This window comes from Chelonia mydas, chromosome 9 (assembly GCF_015237465.2).
Source record: "Chelonia mydas isolate rCheMyd1 chromosome 9, rCheMyd1.pri.v2, whole genome shotgun sequence".
NCBI classification, from domain to species: domain Eukaryota; kingdom Metazoa; phylum Chordata; order Testudines; family Cheloniidae; genus Chelonia; species Chelonia mydas.
The window spans coordinates 57,096,004-57,115,370 of NC_057855.1; the positions used below are offsets into that span (position 1 = coordinate 57,096,004).

General features: G+C 49.0%; 1 protein-coding gene and 1 long non-coding RNA gene across 5 annotated transcripts in view; one reads left to right on the forward strand and one right to left on the reverse strand.

Moving 5' to 3' along the window:
- Positions 1–19,367, reverse strand: part of MPP1 (membrane palmitoylated protein 1) — a 70,423-nt gene that overhangs the window by 34,453 nt on the left and 16,603 nt on the right. For all 4 annotated transcript variants that reach the window (XM_043522857.1, XM_037909136.2, XM_043522858.1 and 1 more), the window contains exons 2-7: positions 13,869–14,012; positions 13,358–13,436; positions 11,752–11,837; positions 10,527–10,595; positions 2,984–3,180; positions 2,375–2,481 (exon numbers count right to left, since the gene is read on the reverse strand). In XM_043522857.1, coding sequence (XP_043378792.1) covers positions 2,375–2,481; positions 2,984–3,180; positions 10,527–10,595; positions 11,752–11,837; positions 13,358–13,436; positions 13,869–14,012 — 682 coding nt within the window. The remainder of the gene's footprint in view (positions 1–2,374; positions 2,482–2,983; positions 3,181–10,526; positions 10,596–11,751; positions 11,838–13,357; positions 13,437–13,868; positions 14,013–19,367) is intronic.
- LOC122461769 lies at positions 622–6,576 on the forward strand. The gene is made up of 2 exons (XR_006283933.1): positions 622–2,525; positions 6,051–6,576. It is a non-coding gene; the product is annotated as an uncharacterized LOC122461769 (long non-coding RNA).

A 19,367-nucleotide genomic window follows, 5' to 3' on the forward strand; every position in this document is an offset into this window, starting at 1 on the left:
TTAGCCCCCTTTTAAATATGGTGAAACTGAGGCACAGAGAGGGGAAGTGACTTGCCTTTTGGGAGGCACCAAACTATTTCCAAATTCAGTGAATAGTCTGGGCTGAAAAAAAAATGGAGATTTTTTAAAAGTGAAAATGAAATAATTGGACTTTTCCTTCCAAAATGGCATTTCAGTTCAATATTTAGCTAATTTTTTAAACCAAAAATAAATAAATAAATAAATAGAGCACGCGCGCAAGAGAGAACAAGAATGAAAAACACCCCAAAGCAATGAACCCAGAAGGATTTTTTTCCCCCATTTTTGTTTTGGCAAGAAAAAAAGAAAATCAGGCTTGCTTCAAACCAATCTGATTTTTTTTTCAGATTTTTCAGTTTGGCCCATGTACCAAAAAAATCAATTACCCAGCTCTGCTCCTGAGGCTCGCTCCTAGGTCACACTGCATCCCTTACAAACTCAGCCGCAGAGAGAAATCAGCAAATGGTAACATAGTTTGGGGATTAATATCGGGAAACTGTAGTGACAAGGTGTGAAATAAACGGTTTCTCTCCCAGTTCAGTTCTGCCCAGGAGTCTGGATCCCTGAGGAGCCAAACTGGAAGCTGCAAGACTAACTCTTAGCTGAAGGAGTTATGGGGATCTTAGTTTATTCCCCTGAGGGAATTGTGAGGATCTTTATTTATCCCCTTGATTTACTGCCCCGTTTGTCACTGTCTCCCAGACTGCAGGCCAGGCCAGGTGCCAGCATGTCCCCAGGCTTTGGTCACACAACTCTCCACCCCCCATCACTCAGTTCTCTGGTGCATTGTTGGCACTGGCTTATTACGGGTCAGTTTCAGGTCCTGGTGCATTAAAACCTCACTAGTACAATCACTTAACCAGCAGGGTTTGTTTGCTTGGCTTGGCTGGGCCCTCGGATGAAGGTGGTGAATAGGGAGGATTCTCCCTAATCGAGGAACAGATTTTTGATCTGTTAAAAGTTTTAAGAGATGAACCGAAAACCTCTGACTTGCCAGGACCTGAGTGCAGAGTCTGTGTTTGTCCTGATGCGTCTGATGATGAGGGTCATAAATTAGCTCAGGGCCAGATTTCCAAGGTCTCCGCTCCTACAGTTGAGGCAGCTCAGCACACATTTCAGCACCAAATAAGGACCAAGATTTTAAAGGAGCTCAGCACCCATTATGTACCCACTGTGCCAAACTCTGGCCCTGGCTGTGGGTGCTGAGCCCTTCTTGAGCATTCCAGCCAGAGAGCTGCTTCCCGGTGCAACACGTCACTGGGGCACCATGGCAATGCTCAGGTGTCACTATGTACAATGTAAATGACGACATACAGTGCAGGGGAGAATTGGGCCCATAATTCCTAATGCAGAGCAGAGAGCTGCACTTCTGGGAGAGCAAAATCCCAGGGCAGAGGGAGCAAAGTGGGCAGAGACCAGGTGGGGGAGCCTGCAGGAAGGACTGGGCTGGGGACCATCCCTCTGGCAGGACAACAGGCTTTACATTATCTTTAGTTATGGGTCTCTGCCCATCCCTCCTGAAACGGGATTTAACTCTGCACCCATTCCCAGCTAACACACTTGGGCCTAGAACAGCTGTAAAAAAACACAGATGGCTCTTACAAAGCTGAATGCCTAGTGGCAGCACCCCCTGCCTCCCCTGGCACCAGCCGCTGGCAGAGCTGTTCCTACATAGCTCTTTCCTTCCAGTCAGGCGGGGAACACAGCATGTTTAATCCTCTCTCCTTCCTATGTGCACCCCAAGTCCACATCTGTTGTGACTCCACAGCAGCAATGTAAACAAAGCCAGCAGGTCGGGCTCTTTGCAAGCTGCTTTGCAAACAGGAGGAGACAATGTAAAGAGATCCCCAGAGGGGAAAATAATGGAGAGTCATTTACCAGATGACTCGAGGTCATCTGACTGATTTGTACATGATGGGACTCTTCCGAGAAAGCCAACACCAGGCGCGGCGCGGGGCAAGATGCCTTTCCTCACGCTCCCCTGGAGGTAGTTGTGGTAGCCTCCAATAAGGAGACAGCTACCAGAGAGCACACTGCCATGCTGTGCAGCTCTGACTGCATTGTTCCTAGGAGGAGGAATTTAAGAGACCACAGGAAAGGCAGTTTTCACATGACCAGGGGAGCCTGTTGCAGAGGACATGTGGATCACAGCCCCGTCACCAGGCTGCGGCATCCTGCGTACGCTGTCCAACCCGTGAAACAACCTCACAGAGTCCAGTGCTTGTTCTAAGCACCAGAGTCCTGCGAGCACCCCTGTCCTGCTGCCCAATGGGAAGGTGCATTGCGACGACAGCTGCCAGGGCTGATCCTGAGCAGCAACGGACAGGTGTTTGTGACAAGGAAGGGGGCTGCTTACTTGAGCTGTGCTTGGCCAGGTATTTGTCTTTGCACTTCTTCTTTTTCCCAAAGGGGCTGCAGCTCTGGGCTTCACTCTGACTGGACTGGGTTGTACTAGCCACACGCCTACAAGGGGGAAAACACACGAGCGATGGAGGGAGTCAGATCAGGTAAGGTTCGGTTTTGGTCCTGGTCCAAACCTAGTGACCCCAGAAGCATCAGGATTTCCTCAATGCACAAGAGAAGGAAAGGATAGTCAGGGCTCACACCAAAGGGGTCAGAGAGTATCTCCTTGCCAGATCTAGTGTCCACACCAAGGTGATCAGGGCAGCACCGGGCTAGACCCATGGGTCACTGTGGCCAAGGTCAGAGAGTGCCAACAGCCCATCCCAAAAGACATTGTCTACCTAGCTCTCTGCACTGAGCAACTGGGCCCAGCTTCTCCAAGGAGCAGCACCTACACCAGTTTCATCTCTGAAGCATATTCCACATGGATGCAAGGCAGGGATTCTGAGCCACCAACCCCTGGGCAGCTCCCATACTGGAGATGCAGCACTTGGAGCTGTGCACAGAGCCTGGAGTCTCCCGGCCCCCCCGAGCTGCTTTCACCAGCAACTCTGGAACGTACCATTCTTGTAGTTCAGGGGAGGGGATCAGCCCTGCTGACTCCGTGGAGGACCCTTCTACCCGGCCCTGCCACCAGTTGCTGTCATCCTTGTTGATGATCTGGATGATGTCCCCCGTTTTGAACTTCAGCCCTGCCTCCTTGCAGGGGATCAGGCTGTCCATCTTGGGGTCGTAGTCAAACTGGGCCCTCATGAACATCTGGAGAAGAAGCCAAAGGTCAGTCGGTCAATGCCACGTGTTTTTGGCTCTGCCATTTCTGCTATGTGGCTCCTGCGACGTCCCCCAGCAGTGACCATACAAAATGGGGTAAGAGATTAACTGCCCCAAACCTAAGCTGCAAGTGTAGGGCACATCCCCATCTTGTCTCCCCTGTCCCTGACCCCTTTTTCAGGTCTTATCTGCAGACCTGATGAGCTAGAAGAGATGCCACAACCTAGAGATGAAGGGGCCCAGGCATTTAGAAATACCAGTCGTTAGATTATGTACACACTCCCCCAACCGCACTGGCCAACCCAACAGTCAGTCTGAGGGGCTTTAATTCTACCTGAAGATCCACCCAAAATCTAACTCCATGCCTTCCCCGGCCATCCTAGCAAACTGCGTGTCCTCTGACTCTGGGAATCTCCTGGGGAAGGAGGAATGGCATCATCCTTGGGAAACGCTAAGAATCCAGACAGCAAGTGTGAGGCAAGCGCTGCCAGAGGTCGGGGCACAAATGGGGAAAGAAACCATCTCCTGGGGGTGAACTGTGGTGAACAGGTAGTTAAAGGTGGGATGAGCGGGGCAGAGGGAAGACAGAGTCTTGAACTGAACATTAACTGCTACAGCCATTGCTTCAAAACAGGACCAATTCTCCTTCCCATTTCTAGTCCCTCCAATACGGGACGAGCTGGAGCAGATCAGGACCTTGTGGTCTAATTGTCTCAGGTTCTCACCCTGCCACTGGTCAGTCCCTCCACACACGCTATTTCCCCTCTCCCAATGCAAAGACTCTCACTATCAATCAGAGCTAGTCCAAAACCTAAATGCAAGTCACTGAGAGCAGGGCCTAGACAGGGTTACTTGGCCTGGAGCCAGCCAGATAAAGTGCAGTAACCCAACAACAGGAAGGACCAGGGGAATTCCTCTATATACCAAACATACAGAGCTCTCTAGCAGGCACTGACTCAGCTATCTGAACCAAGGGGGCAGGGGAACTGGCTTAGGAGTCAGGTGCCAGAAGCCACAGAACAGACAGGGAATGTCTTTGAGCACAAAGGTCTCTGCATGAGCATTGATTTGGGGAGTGGGGGCTGGAGTGGAAAAGTTTCCAGAGAAGGGGATGACCTGATCCCTCATGACCAGATATCTTCTCCCGTCTTCTGCCCAAGGCAGCAGGTCTCAGAGGCTGGGTTTTTGTGTCCACACCTCGCCAGGAGCAGCAGTTTGCCTGGGATTTTACCTTTGCTGAGTAAACGTCTCCAGCTGCTCCCTGGCCACCTCTAAGAAACTCACACCTAAGCTTTGCAAACCCATCACACCGACTTTAGCAGGCAGGGCAACCCAGAGGGCTCAGCACTGGGGACCTTTACAGATAGAAAGGGCTCAATCTGCGAGTACAGTCCTATACCGTTGTCCATACCAGCTCCCTGCATCTCTCCTGTGGTATGTCTGTTCTGTGAGCATTGCAGAGCCCAGAGCAACTGCAGAAGAGGAAGTACATCTTTAGCAATATCATTGGTAAGCTCCACCCACGGGGGCTTTCTGGCTGTGAGAGGAAGCTGAGCACAGCTGGGATTTTGCAGTTGAGGGGCAGCTTTGCAGGCATCAAACATTTGGTCACCGTGCTGAAGGGTGGTGGTAGCTAAATCCACAACCCATGGAAAACCTGAAGTGTGTGATTAGCATACCCCATGAATCACAGCTTGCATGTAGAGATGATCATCGCTGAGCAGCAAAGCCATGAGCAGGAGATCTCTACTGTCCAAGGGAGGACCCTTGTTTGAGATCAAATTTACCTCCATTCCACACAAGTGTGGAGTTCACTCAGCTGTTATTGCTGCAAGTTATTTGCCCTGGAAGTGCAAAGCCATGACACTTAGAAAGTTTGTGGATGATACCAAGCTGGGAGGAGTTGCAAGTACTTTGGAGGATAGGATTAAAATTCAAAATTATTTGGACAAATTGGAGAAGCATTTTGAAGGAAACGTAATGAAATTCAATAAGGACAAATGCAAAGTACTCCATTTAGGAAGGCACAATCAGCTGCACACGTACAAAATGGGAAATGACTGCCTATAAAGGAGTACTGAGGAAAGGGACCTCGGGGTCATAGTGGATCACAAGCTAAATATGAGTCAAAGTGTTACACTGTTGCAAAAAATGTGAACATCATTCTAGGATGTATCAGCAGGAGAGTTGTAAGCAAGTCGCGAGAAGCAATTCTTCTGCTCTACTCCGTGCTGATTAGGCCTCAGCTGGAGTAATGTGTCCATCTCTGGGCACCACATTTCAGGAAAGATGTGGACAAATTGGATATAGTCCAGAGAAGAGCAACAAAAATGATTAAAGGTTTAGAAAACATGACCTCTGAGGGAAGACTGGGGGGGAAGGGGGGGGAAGGATTTGTTTATTCTGGAGAAGACAAGACTGAAGGGAGACATGATAACAGTTTTCAAGTACATAAAAGGTTGTTATAAGGAGGAGGGTGATAAATTGTTCTCCTTATCCAGCGAGGACAGGAGAAGCAGCAAAAGGCTTAAATTGTAGCAAGGAAGGTTTAGGTTGGACATCAGGAAAACTTCCTAACTGTCAGGATAGTTAAGCACTGGAACAAATTGCCTAGGGAGGTTGTGGAATCTCCATCACTGGAGCTTTTTAAGAACAGATACACCTGTCAGGGATGACCTAGTTATTACGAAGTCCTGCCTTGAGTGCAGGGGACTGGACTAGACCTATGAGGTCCCTTCCAGTCCTACACTTCTACGATTCTCACTGTGGAAGCAGAGAACAGTGCAATTCATGCTTGGAAAAGAAGCTACTCCCACATGATGTCTGGAGTAAAATATTCTTTTTTGTCCTATCTTTAGACCCTGCCAGATCAGAGCTCTTGACAAGCAGGGCCTTGGAGATCTTTCTTCCTGAGCAGGATAAACCAGACTTTCTTTGCAACATATTAAAATAGGGGTTGGCAAAGTATTGTCCACAACTGTCCTCACTTTTACTATGGAGCTGTGGCCTGTGAGATAACAGGTCCCAGCATGTAGTAAACAGTATCCCTTTGTTGCCAGAAGGCCAGAGTGCTGGGGATCAAGATGGAGTATTGCATGCTGGGACTTGAAGACTCTGTGAGCCACATCTCAGCATTAAAGACCATAAAGGGTCCAACTGCCCCTGCAAGTGAGGCTCCCAGACTCCAGATTTGCTAGTGCAGCCCCTTCCATTGGTCAAAATTTGGATGGACCAACCTGAGGAGAGCCTGTGAAATACCAGTGACATTGGCCAATCTCTTGTTAATATAAGAGCTCGGCGGGTTGTGACACCCTGTACCCCATGTTCACTACTTTTATATGGCTATAAAATATTTTGTACAAAGTATACCTTGTTTGAAAACTCAATCTGCTGAATATTATTATCTTGTTGAAATATGTGTAACATCACTGCATGTCAAATTATGAGATTTTGCTCTATGGATTATTACTGAAATATGTTGTAGTTCTGGGTAATGCCTACAAACTAGTTTCTGAGAGAGAAAGACACACTGAAGTATCATCATAATCAAATGAACCATCAGGGACTGTCACCTAGATAAGCAGCCATCCTTTGGCAGGAAGGAAGGTATAAGCAAGAACTTTACATATTAGCACTGGAAAACAATTGGAGGTCCCGCGTAAACAGTTTGTCGCCTGACTCCCAGCTGGGGGCAATCCTCAAAGAAGGGAAAAAAGTTTGCAGATGATACCAAGCTGAGAGGGGTTGCAAGTACTATGGAGGATAGGAGACCAAACAACACACAAATTACCTTTCCTTGTCACCTTACATCTCTCTGCTCATAACAACAATGAATACCTGAAGAACACTGAATTAAGGGCAGTGGTCCCAGGCTGAAAGGAAATCAAGTCCGTGAACTGAGAATTACTTGCAGCATCTGGCGCAATGAGAATGATATTTGCCTCTAATCTTATTTACCTAGGTAAAGTTTAGTGGAATTAGCTTAATTTTAACTTTTTATTTCTTTTGTAACCAATTCTAACTTTTATCCCTTATCACTTATAATCACTTAAAATATTTCTCTAGTTAAATAAACATATTTAATTGTTTTATCTAAGCCAGTGTGTTTGTTTGAAGTGTTTGGGAAACCTCTACTTGGGATAAAGGCTGGTGCATAAATATTACCCTTTGTTAGAATGTCAGACTATCTATGAGCTTATACTATCCAGGGGTCTACCAAGCAGCATAAAATGCACAGTTCTGGGGAGATATGCAGTATCACCCTGTATTTATTCATGGATGGTGAGAGAGCAGTCAGATACACATCTGGGAGTGATTTTACATGCCAGTGGCTGTGCATGAGCAGGTGAGGAGTGGCTGTGTAAAAGGCAACTCAGGCTAAAAAGTTACGGGGACACAGCATTTCAGCAGTCCAGATTGTACCCTGGGGAATGTCACATGGGGCTGAACCTCCCAGCTCTAGGAACTCCCAGTTGTCCAAAGATGAGGGGGTGGGATGTGTGTGGAGAGATATTTAATTCTGCTTTTGAAATAACCGAATTGCAAAGTGGGCCTAAATCAGAGCACTGGATCTAAACACCTCAAACATTATCAGGGCCCTTGTTCAAACAGGACTTGTTTTGGGGCAGTTCTCTGGCCTGCATTATGCAGGAGGTCAGAGTAGACGATCACATAGTCTCTTCTGTCCTTGGAATCTAGGAAGTGAAATCCAGATTTGAACTGCATGTTGGTCCTGTCTCCCCCCAGAGGTGTAACCCAAATCCCAGTGGTGGAGTTTGAAATCTAGGCCAAGTCTGAATTTCAGAGCTTGCCTCTAGCTCTGGTTATGAGGTTACAACAGGTGGGACCTGTTTGCTCTTATCCTCCCATTCAGATCATTCATGGTGGTTTAGTTCAGAATGGAACCACTCTCGCAATCTCTAAACAGCAATCTAATTGGTGCAAACTAATTGCTCTGCTTGGGGTTGGCTGTTTACAAGATGTGGGGGAGGAGCTTGGGCAGGGGCTGGGAAGGGATGGTTTAGCTCCAGAAAAAGTGATGGGATTTGCTTCACACTTTGTAACCCTATCTGTGAAGTGATAGCAATCGTGAAGGACAGAGAGATTGATCACAATGGGCAGGCAAAACTGAAGTCATTAGGCTTCCTAGCACTGAAATGTCACAAGGAAAGGCAGCAAGAGCATGTGTGCATGGCCGTTTATTGGCATAGACTGCTCCAGAATCTAGCCAAAATGATATAAGGGAGAAATGAGAGAGACGGGGGGGGGGGGGGAGAGGAAGGGAATATCTTTTATTTGAGCAACTTGTTGGTGAAAGAGCCACGCTTTCAACCTCACACAGAGGGAAGAAAATTTCAGTCTTCTGGGGAACAATGTCTCAGTGAGGAGGGTTTGGGTCCTTGACACCGGCTAGCATGTGCAAGATACTGCCCTGGTGTCCCCTCTCAGCAGAGGTGCCTGCACATATCTGTTATTAAGTCAGTGGCACTACAGCTGGTTTTCACAGAGTCAACTAGGGTAAGTCTCTAGCTAGAGAAGGGAAAAGAGGACAGAGCTTAATAAATAATCAGAGATCAGAGCTCATCCTGGTAGCAACAGAGATGAAGGGGAGAGATGGGGAGGAGGAGATATTCGTCTTTCACCTCATTGCTTAGAGAAACCAACTCCAATGGGAGATATGTGATAAAGGAAGAATAAAGATGAAATACAGAAAAGGGGGGAAGAATGGCTCCAGGGCCACATATGTTAATTTAAAAAAATAACTTCACCCAATCATCCTTTTTAAGGAGAATCTGCCTGAGCAGAATATTTGGCTCTGTGCAAATGGTGGCATAGAGTCAGATCAGGGTGTTTCATGTTGCTAGTTTTACTGAACTAACTTGAGATCAGAGAGAGAGAAAATGTTATGTTAACTCCTGCAATTTAAACGTATGGGATGTGAAAGAGATCGAATCACTGGAGACACAATCGCCACCTCGAAAAGCAGTTTTTGTGAGGAATAACTAGCACTCTGCTGGGATGAATTTAGTTTAGACGCTTTGCATGGAAGAGATACACTTTTGCCATCTGTAACTAGATAGATTCTGTTAGCCTGTATAGCTGGTATCACACATGTATGATTGGTGCCATCTGTGACAGGTGTCATGCCCTAGAGATATTGGGGTGCAGTGAGCTGCTCCTAGATTAAGCCACAAGAAAAGCTCAAGTAGCTATAAGAAGGGAGGAAACTGTATCCTCTTGGAATCAGTTGGGACCCATCAGTCCTTGCCAGCCCCCTCTTCCCTCTGGCCTCATTCATCTCCAGAAGCCAAATGAGCGAGATGAATGGACCAGCCCTGGCTTCTGAATCCCTGTGCTGAGAACAGGAGCCTCGTAAAAACATGCACTTCTGTTGCTATGGCAATGGCAGTGTGGTTGCATAGCCAAGAGCTGGGGTGTTCTGCTCTGCTTTCCCGCCACCTCCGTTTCCTTCCGACTATCACATCAGCACCCCGGTGGCGGCAGAAATGCTGCGACCCAGCCTGACTGCAGAGTGACAGCATTTCACCAAGGAGGCTAAGGCATTACAACACAGGGCAGAGTCTGTCACTCTCTCCTCCAGCCAAAGAGCAGACTGGATGCTGCAGGCTCAGGAGCCCATGTCTGCAAAGGGTCTTTGCAGTCTAACCCCACCACCACTGAGGCCAATGGGAATCGCTCCCATGGAATTGAGAGTGGAGTCCAGCCCTTGGTACCTACCGAGCCCCCTTTCAAACCGCTTAACACAGGAAGTAAATATTGCTGTCCCCTTTTTAGAGATGAGGAAACTGAGGCACAGAGAGGGGCCATGCTGCGCAGTGTTATACAGAGTCTGTCTACACTGCAAGCAAAGATGTGATTGTAGCACGGGTTGGCTTTAATGTAGCAGCCATGGGTAACAATGATCGCGTAGCCACGGTGAGACAGGCTCAGAGTGGGCTAGCAGCCAGAGTACAAACCAGGCTCCCTGACCGTCTTGTCCTCAGGGTGTGGGGCTGCAGCCTATGTGACCACGTCTACATGGCTAATGTTACCTGCGCTAGCTAGATTTAAGCTGGCACAGGTATGCCCACCTGTGCTACCATCACATCTTCACTTTGCAGGGCAGACAGACCCTCAGACTGGGTAAATACTGCTCTCCTTTCCCCCATGTAAATGCAGAACAGCTCTGTTTACCTGTGTGGGGTTTACATCAGTGTAGCAGAGCAGTTCAGCCCACTGAACCTGCACCCCAACCCCGTGACACCCCGGTGACTTCTCACCAGCTCAAAGACATCTGGTTTGCAGGGCCACTGAGAGAACACAGCTGCACCTACCTGTAGTGCAGGGAGGCGGCTTTGCTGGTTGGGGATGACTTTTATTGAGACCGTCCCCTTGGCTTCTCTCTAGTGGATAGAAGGAAGGGGAAGAAAGAAGAGTTGGAGAATGTGGCTTCTAGATCAACCCAGAAACCAGCTCAAGGCCCCTAGTGTGTCATTAACCTCAGGGTGCACAGGCACTCCCCACTGGTGCCGGGAAACCTACAGAGAGCTGGGAATCTGGAGCCATGGTGGCAATAAGCAACAGGGGAGTGAAGAGCTGATGGGAGCTCACCAGAGCCAGAATTACTGTGGCTAAAGGCTTTTGCACTGTTGAAGCCACAGTGGCTAACTTAACTAACTCGGGCCTAGAGCCGCATCTACGTGGCCACACAGAGCGGAGTTTTGATCCTCTTGTAGCTTTAAAGGGGTCACCAGAATGAACTAGGAGAGAGAATTAAATTCACCTCATCTCTCCAGCCACAGAGAGGGTTCGGGGCTATGGGGCACTGACAGACAAGCCTGGGAAAAGGAGGGCAATTTGAACTAATTCTTCTCCCAACCCTTGAGACCTGCCCACCCTCCGTATTGCCATTGCCTTATGAACCAGTTCAGGAGAGCAGGGAGAGGGATGGGAGCTCCTGTGGATCAGAGGCTGAGACCGGTGGTGTTCGAATAATCCACAAACTCCAGACAGCCCTTTCCTGCTCCTTCCAGGAAGGGAATGAGCGACTCCTTGGCACCTCTAACAGGTCTGACAGGCTAGAGTTTTAACCATGGACAAGGTGAGCGCTCAGGGTACCCTGAGAGAGGTCCTTCTGTGAAGCTGGGCGACCATCTACTGAATGGTGCAAGAGGACAGTTGTGGCCCTAGCAGCTGGAAATCAGAGCCTGACTGAGCACCATCCCCCTAGCTCCCATGGCAGAGGGGGGGTTCTGGTTTGACTACATGGGGGCAATTTTAAATTAAAAAGACAACTGAGCAACCCGAGCCCCACCATGGGTGCTGCATGCACAGCCCCGTCCAGTGCTCTGAGCGGAGATGGCCTGCACTTGAGAAGTGGCCTGGCCTTTGATGAGGCTCCAGTAGAAAGGGGAACAACAATAGTTCCTCGTAGTGCAGGAGGTGTTGCAAGATCTGTCGTGATTTGCATATTAAGAATGAATACAATCAAATCAGGCAACATGTGTGTTATGTGGCCAAATGGGTCATTCCTCTGGAGCAGCCTCCCAGAATACCTACCAGCATCTTCTGCAGCTGGTCGACCGAGTGGTTGCTCACACTTTGCCCATTGATTTCTATGATCTCATCACCCACATGAAGGGAGCCTGCCGGTGACAGGAGAAACGAACCCATGAAATGCACAAGCAGGCAAAATACAACCCCCCAAAAATTCTGGATCGCAAGCCTGTTTGCAAATCTCAGATCAAATGGCTTTTGCATTCACAATGCATAGGCATAGTTGCTTTGCAGCATGCAACCATCTCCTGCCATTTTACATCCAGACTGGCTCATTTAGCATGATTCTACCAGGGAGTCATGGTGTGTATCAGTGCACATACATGTGAAATACATACATGAGGGGAACACAACTTCGCTCCCTCCATACACACTCCTTTCTGTTATATTTTTTAAAAATTGATCAAAAACTAAAGCCATTCATACTAGCCTTTGATTTGCATCGTTCTGTAGTTTAGCTTGCAGTAAAAGCATTCTATTTTAGTGGTATCCACAATGTTAGCCAATATGTAACGTAAAGCTGAATGGTAACCTCATTGCAGAGCCAAGTATATAAACATTCTCTACCTTAAGTGCTCTCTTTTTAGATAACAGGGAGTCCGGTGGCACCTTAAAGACTAACAGATTTATTTGGACATACGCTTTTGTGGGTAAAAAACCCACTTCTTCAGTTGCAGAAGCGGTGGGTTTTTTACCCACGAAAGCTTATGCCCAAATAAATCTGTTAGTTTTTAAGGTGCCACCGGACTCCCTGTTGTTTTGGGGATACAGATTAACCCAGCTACCCCCGATACTCATTTTAGATGTCCGTACAGGTAACGAAGGCTGGATTCTGATCTCAGATACACAGGGATAAGCCAGCACTCCAGTGACGTCACTGGAGCTGGTCTTGACTTATTCTGGTGCTAGATCAGGATCAGGCTCTTGTTTTCGACATGGACCTATAAAGCCCTCTAACTGGACCCAAGGCCATCGAAGGGCACTCCTTTTGTACGTACGGGACATCTATTTTGCATGTAGCCACCACACCATCTGCAGGTGCCAGAAAAAAAAAAAAAAAAAAAAAGGAAATGGTGCAAGTTCATTTACTTTGGCAACTTCTTTTTGTTTGCAGGTCATTGGCACAGAAATTCTGCCTTGTTTGTGCATTTAAGCAATGGAAAAAAATGTCCTTCAAAATTTGTAGGATCTGATCCACATGGAGTGACAAAGAATCCATCAGTGAGATGAACACAAATGATTTCTGGTTCTGTTTGCAGACATGAGCTTAGTGACTGCTCCTGCCCCATCTCCCCTCCCACTTTTCCCAGCAGAGAACATCCTGAAACCTCCAGGGCGTTAATGCAGCAGCCACATGTAAAGAGCAGATGGAGGGGATACAAGAGGTACAGGAAGGGCACTGATGATATAAATCAAAGGGAAAATTCACCGGCACCATGGAACTGTTTAATCCCTTTGCACTGAAATTGCCCAGCTCCAAAGATGAAACTAACAGGCCCTACCCAGCACCAGGGTGGAAGGAAAGGGCTAAAATCTCTGACTAAATAGAAGACTTATGTGTCTAGGTCTCAGTCAAAGACAACTTCATATTCCTGCCATTTGCTGTTACCTTGTCTATGTATCATGCCTCCATGGAGAATCCTGGCCACCATGCAGTTCTGCTTCTCATTCAATTTCAGTGTGATTCCCTGGAAAACAGGAAAATCTGTGACTATTACATATCTAGGGTAGACACCCACTTCTCCAGGTAAAGGCCTTGCCTGGCCAGTATCCAAGATGGTCTGTCTCACTTCTCAGAGTCCTCTCCTGGCTCAATTCCAGCGGGGTTAATTTCCTCTTGGCAGAATAAATCAACAGCTGATGCAGCTTCCTCCCGGTCCCACTATGCCCTGTGTAGCTCCCCTCAGGCTCCTAGTGGGGCAGTGGCCAAAGCAGCACCTTTGTCCCAGTGGAACAGGCAATAGTCTGGTTGAAGTCTGCAAAATTCAAGATCATCCCTACCCCACCCACAGACCTGGGAGCTGGACTGGATTGTCACTCCCACTATGCATGCCAATGCATTGGTGGGACTCACCCTGACCCCTGGGGCCTTAAGGGTTACCAAACTCTTGCCAGCTCACCATGGGTTCCTCGGTGACCTTCTCGAACTGGACCAGCCGGATCTTGCGCACCTCCCGGCTGTTCATGTGAGCCGGGCTGCCCAGCATGGCTGAGCCGTTGGTGTAGATGTCCTCGGTCACAGTGTTTGATGGATACACGACGGCCTATCAGGGCAAAGCACAGACCAGGGTTAGGGACAGCATTGGAGGCCCTGCAACACACCCTTCTGTGGGAGATGAGCCCATCTGGAACTTCCTAGTGTATCCATGATGATCCCCTATGTGCTCAGGGACTGTTGGTGGCTCTTGCTGCGCTCTGCTGAACCCATCAGCCTCAAGATACACTTTCTGGCCACGCTATTGATGCCTCTCCTGTGAACAGAGCTGGTCGGAGAGCCGGCACCAAGCTGGAGAGCTGAGATTGCTGAACATCACTGCCCTTGGGGAGGCAAGGTCCAGGAGTGCTGGGAAAGCGGCACTCCCAGCTCTCAGGAGGAAGCTCCACAGTGATCCCTGCTGGCCAGCTCAGGAGTAAACATCAGTGGAGCTCATTCTAGCCCAGACAGCAGGTGGGGCCTGTGTCCAAGAGAGATGGGAAAGTAAAAAGAAAAAGAAACATGAAGGGCTTCAACCAGAGAGAGAGACGAGCTTGATCCAAATGTCCAGCGTGCAAACAGCACTGGTGGTCTGGCAATACTTGAGAAAGGAAAAATGAAATGGTCACGGTGGCCAAAGGGTTCCCAGGAGCCTGCTGCAAGGAGTTCCAAAGCTTAATAAGACGGCGCAACAGAATATTACAAATCTAGAGTTAAATGTTACTTTTTCTCACATGAGAATCACTCCAGAGTAACTTCGCTAAAATAAATGGAGTTACTCTGGATCCACACAAATGTAACTAGGAGCAGAACTTGGACTCTGGTTTCCATTAGTTTGAACCAACTCTCACCTCTGATCCAAGCAACACAGCTGTCTGCAGGCTAAGCTCCTCACAGTGCCCATTCTCCCCAGCGTCCCACAGGGTTTTAAGCACTAAACTTTGTGGGATAAAACTGATGGATCACTGACACAAATCATAGCTGTCTCTCCACCCATAGACGCAGCAACCCCATCTAGAAACTACCACATCAAGAGCAGGCCTTCCAAAACTCACTCCAAGGATTTCCAAGGAAGCATGAACCCGTGTACCCAGAGTTGTTCACACACACTGCAAGTCCTAGAGCTCGCCTGTAACTCCTGCTGTGCCACCCATGATGGCATATCCAGCCGGGAGGGTTATACAACCTCCTCAATATCACAAATTAATAGGACTAGATGGAGGATATTTCTCGAGCAGTACTCGGCAGCACATAAATAATTAAAGAACTGATACCTGGTCAGTAGGAACCATGGGAACCGCTGAACTAGTTCCCGCAAGGCCAGCTTTTGCAAACATACCCCACAGAGCAATCTAACATCTCCCCTGCGTGCCGGCTGGGTCCTGCTTCATGAAAGCACCAGACCTGCCTCACCTCGGGCTTTTGGGGTTGCTTGTCAGGCCCTCGCAGCTCTAGGACTCTTGGTACCATTCTGGCCACGATCCATGGATGTCACAGTTGCAGGTGCTGAAAGCTGCGAACAGCACATTGGATAGAGAAGAGGCGGGACAGAAACATGTCCTGTCCAGGCAGCGCAGGAGAGAGGGTTTAAGCCCCAACACCAGCCAGAAACACTTGATTTTCCCAATTTAACAACAGTTACAAATGAGCTGGCTGTCAGATGGCTGTGTGTGTGTGCGAGAGTGTGTGTGCACGAGAGAGAGAGAGAGAGAGAGATCTGCAGCAGGATATTGGAAAGGTGGAGATATTCTCAACAGCATTCTCACTCCCCATGGCCAACCTGGTCCCAGTACAATGATGCTTTCCACTGGCCAATAAGCAGATGAGAAGAGGAACCATTCCAAAGCCAGGTTGCAGATGATGTGTGTGAAGCTCTGGAGACTTAATCTCCCCTTGGCCGGAGGATGTTACACAAAGCATCAGCAGAAATCTATAAACAGCATATAGAGGGCCAGATTCCTCCTGGGACAAAGTGAGCCTAACTCCACCAAAGTCGATGCAATGACACCACTTAGGCCCCTGGCCAGCATGGTGAGGGATGCTGGGAAATAAGCTAGGCACCCAGGATTTCACCCAGAGTGCATCTTGCAAGTGCCAGGGGCCAGTGGCACCTCATTTCAGCCCTGCAGCCCCTTCTCAGTTCCAGTCTTGGGCCCCACTCAGCCCCGTCAATGCTCCTCAGTCCTGAACCACAGCTCCCCCTGCTACTCCAGTCCATATCCCTGCTTGGGCAGCTCACTGCAGACCTGCAGCCCCTGCTATCCCATGTTGGGCCCCAATGACACATCCATTGGTGGTGAGCTTGTCAGACATCTCCCCCCCACAGCTGGCACTACACAGCCTCCCCTTTAGCCAGCTCCCAGCACTCGCTAGGGTAAAGCAAACACCCCCAGCTGTTCCAGATTAGATATTAGTCCACTGATATTAGTATCACTGCACAGACCCCTGTGGCCCCTCCCCCTCCTCCCCCAGGTTCCGGCCACTTCCCGGAGCAGTGCGGGGGCAGGGCAGGGAGCCTTCCCTGCCCCCCCCCCGTGCGCGCCGGGCCAGAGCCACTCTAGGTAAATGCTGGGGGGGCGGGGGGCCGTGGGGAGCTGACAGGCTGCAGAAAATAACCCTGCGGGCCACATGCAGCCCATGGGCCGCGTCTTTGAGACACCTGCTCTTATATCAATTTGTTTTAGGACATTTCTGCTCTGAACTCAAAATGTCTCTTCAACCAGCTGATTCAGCCACCACAACTGCTCTGCTCCACTCCACCCTCAGTCCCAGTTGCGGAGCACATTCAGAAAACACAGGATCAGACTCTGGTGGGAAATTGTTTTTCTCTAGTTTCCTTGATTTTTGCTTATTTTGTTCTTTGTTTTTCAACTGACCTTGGATTCCTTCTGCAACTTATCTGACACCTTGCCGGCACCCTCCCCTCCTTTTACCTTACAGGTAAACACTAAGGACATGTCTACGCAGGGAAAGGTTTGCAGCTTATACCAGCATCAAAGTGCCATTTCTGGTATCCCTTATGTTTAAGGGTATGATTTAGTCATCGGTATTTTTAGTAAAAGTCATGGACAGGTCACGGGCAAGAAATAAAAAGTCACAGGCCATGACCTGTCCATGACTTATACCATAAACCTTGACTGAATCTTAGAGGGGGAGAGATGCTGTGAGGGGGGAGCACTGTGGGGGGCGTGCTGCCGCTCCCACCGCTGCCTTGGTGGGAGCCCCGGGGAGCCTGCTGCCGATCTGGCCACCGCTGCGGGGCGGGGGGGGGGGGAGCCCCGGGGCCAGCTACTGCTCTGGCCACCCCAAGATCGTTGCTGGGAGCCGTTGAGCTGTGGCTGTTCCCTCTACCCCCCCGGGACTGCTGCTCAGGCGGTCCCCAGGACAAGTCACATCAGGTGCTGCTCAGGCAGTTACAGGGGCCCGCTGCCCAGAGCTGACAGAGCAGTGGCTGGTGCAGCTGGCTGCAGAGCCGTTCCAGCAGCAGCCAGTGTGGTTGTCCCCAGGGCCGCCTGAGGAGCTGTCCCCAGGGCAGCTGTTTGGGTGGCCCTGTAATCAGCCACAGGAGCCACTGCAGAAGTCACAGAGGTCGCTGAAAGTCACGGATTCCATGACTTCTGCAACCTCTGTGACAATCACGGAGCCCTACTTATGGTTGGTGAATGAAATAAGCAATACCAGCAGAAGCATTTTTTTTTTTTTTAACCTACCTACACATTAGGGCTTCTGCCAGTTAGAATCATAAATCACACTTGAACCGGCATTGCCATACCATCAAGAGTGTTTAGTGTGGACCAGACCTGTTTTGGAACCAGCCTTGTACATAGAGAATGCAGAATCAGCTGGGTGCAGCTTCCTGTCTTTAAGAGGATGTGTGTGGGGATGTAGCAACTTCTCTCCCCCCACCACACACACACACACACACACACTTCACATTCATCTCCACCATAAAACCACAATGCAAATCAGCATGCATTGGCAGATGCTGGACAAAAGGAGCTAGGGGCTGCAATAGCAAAGGGGCGGAGGGGGGAAAACTGCAGGCCTACGGTGCACTGGCAAAGCTGTGTGGGGAGCCCAGAGCTCTAGTGGGAGATGGGGGCTGCAGGTCAGGTTTGAGGGACATTGGCGGAGCTGTTTTGGGTGCCAGGACTGGAATAGTGGGGAAGGGAAAGTGGAGAAGAATGGCTGTGGGTCAGGTTTGAGGCGTGTTGCCAACTGTCAACCACGTTTCAACATTTACCACGAGCCTGGTGATACTGGGTGCCTTATTCAAAGTCCCAGCTCCTGGAGACCTGTGCTTAGGTGAGAATCTGAAGTTTAATTTAAAAAAAGAATGGATGTTTCTAACCCCCACGGTCAAAGAGAAGAGCTTGAAAATCGAATCTGAATGAACCGTAAAGGCTCAGGTTTCAGAGTAACAGCCATGTTAGTCTGTATTTGCAAAAAGAAAAGGAGTACTTGTGGCACCTTAGAGACTAACCAATTTATTTGAGCATAAGCTTTCGTGAGCTACAGCTCACTTCATCAGATGCATACTGTCGAAAGTGTAGAAGATCTTTTTATACACACAAAGCATGAAAAAATACCCCCCCCCACCCCACTCTCCTGCTGGTAATAGCTTATCTAAAGTGACCACTCTCCTTACAATGTGTATGATAATCAAGGTGGGCCATTTCCAGCACAAATCCAGGGTTTAACAAGAATGTCTGGGGGGCGGAGGTTGGAAAAAACAAGGGGAAATAGGTTACCTTGCATAATGACTTAGCCCCTTGTTTTTTCCCCCCCCCCGACATTCTTGTTAAACCCTGGATTTGTGCTGGAAATGGCCCACCTTGATTATCATACACATTGTAAGGAGAGTGGTCACTTTAGATAAGCTATTACCAGCAGGAGAGTGGGGTGGGGGGAGGTATTTTTTCATGCTGTGTGTGTATAAAAAGATCTTCTACACTTTCGACAGTATGCATCCGATGAAGTAAGCTGTAGCTCACGAAAGCTTATGCTCAAATAAATTGGTTAGTCCCTAAGGTGCCACAAGTACTCCTTTTCTTTCTCCTAAAGGCTCAGAAACTAAATGCAAGAAAATGAAGCCAAAGGGTATTGTTTTTAAAAACAAATCTCATGAATTTTACACCAATCCTGTGACTCAGGGAGGGAACCCGACTTATGATTTCTGAACATTTGGGGTTGGCCGTGCTGCATTGGCAGAGTTGGGTGAGGTGTCTAGGGCTGGCATAGCTGGGGGGGTGGGACGGGACACATTTCAGGACTGAGGTACACTGGGGGAGTTACTGAGGGGTGATGCTGCAGATCAGGTCTAGGGTGCATCAGCAGAGCCATGCGGGGACCCCCAGACTGGAACCGAGGGGAATACAATGCTCTGGCACAACAGGGGGGCAGAATCCATCACTGGAATAGCAGG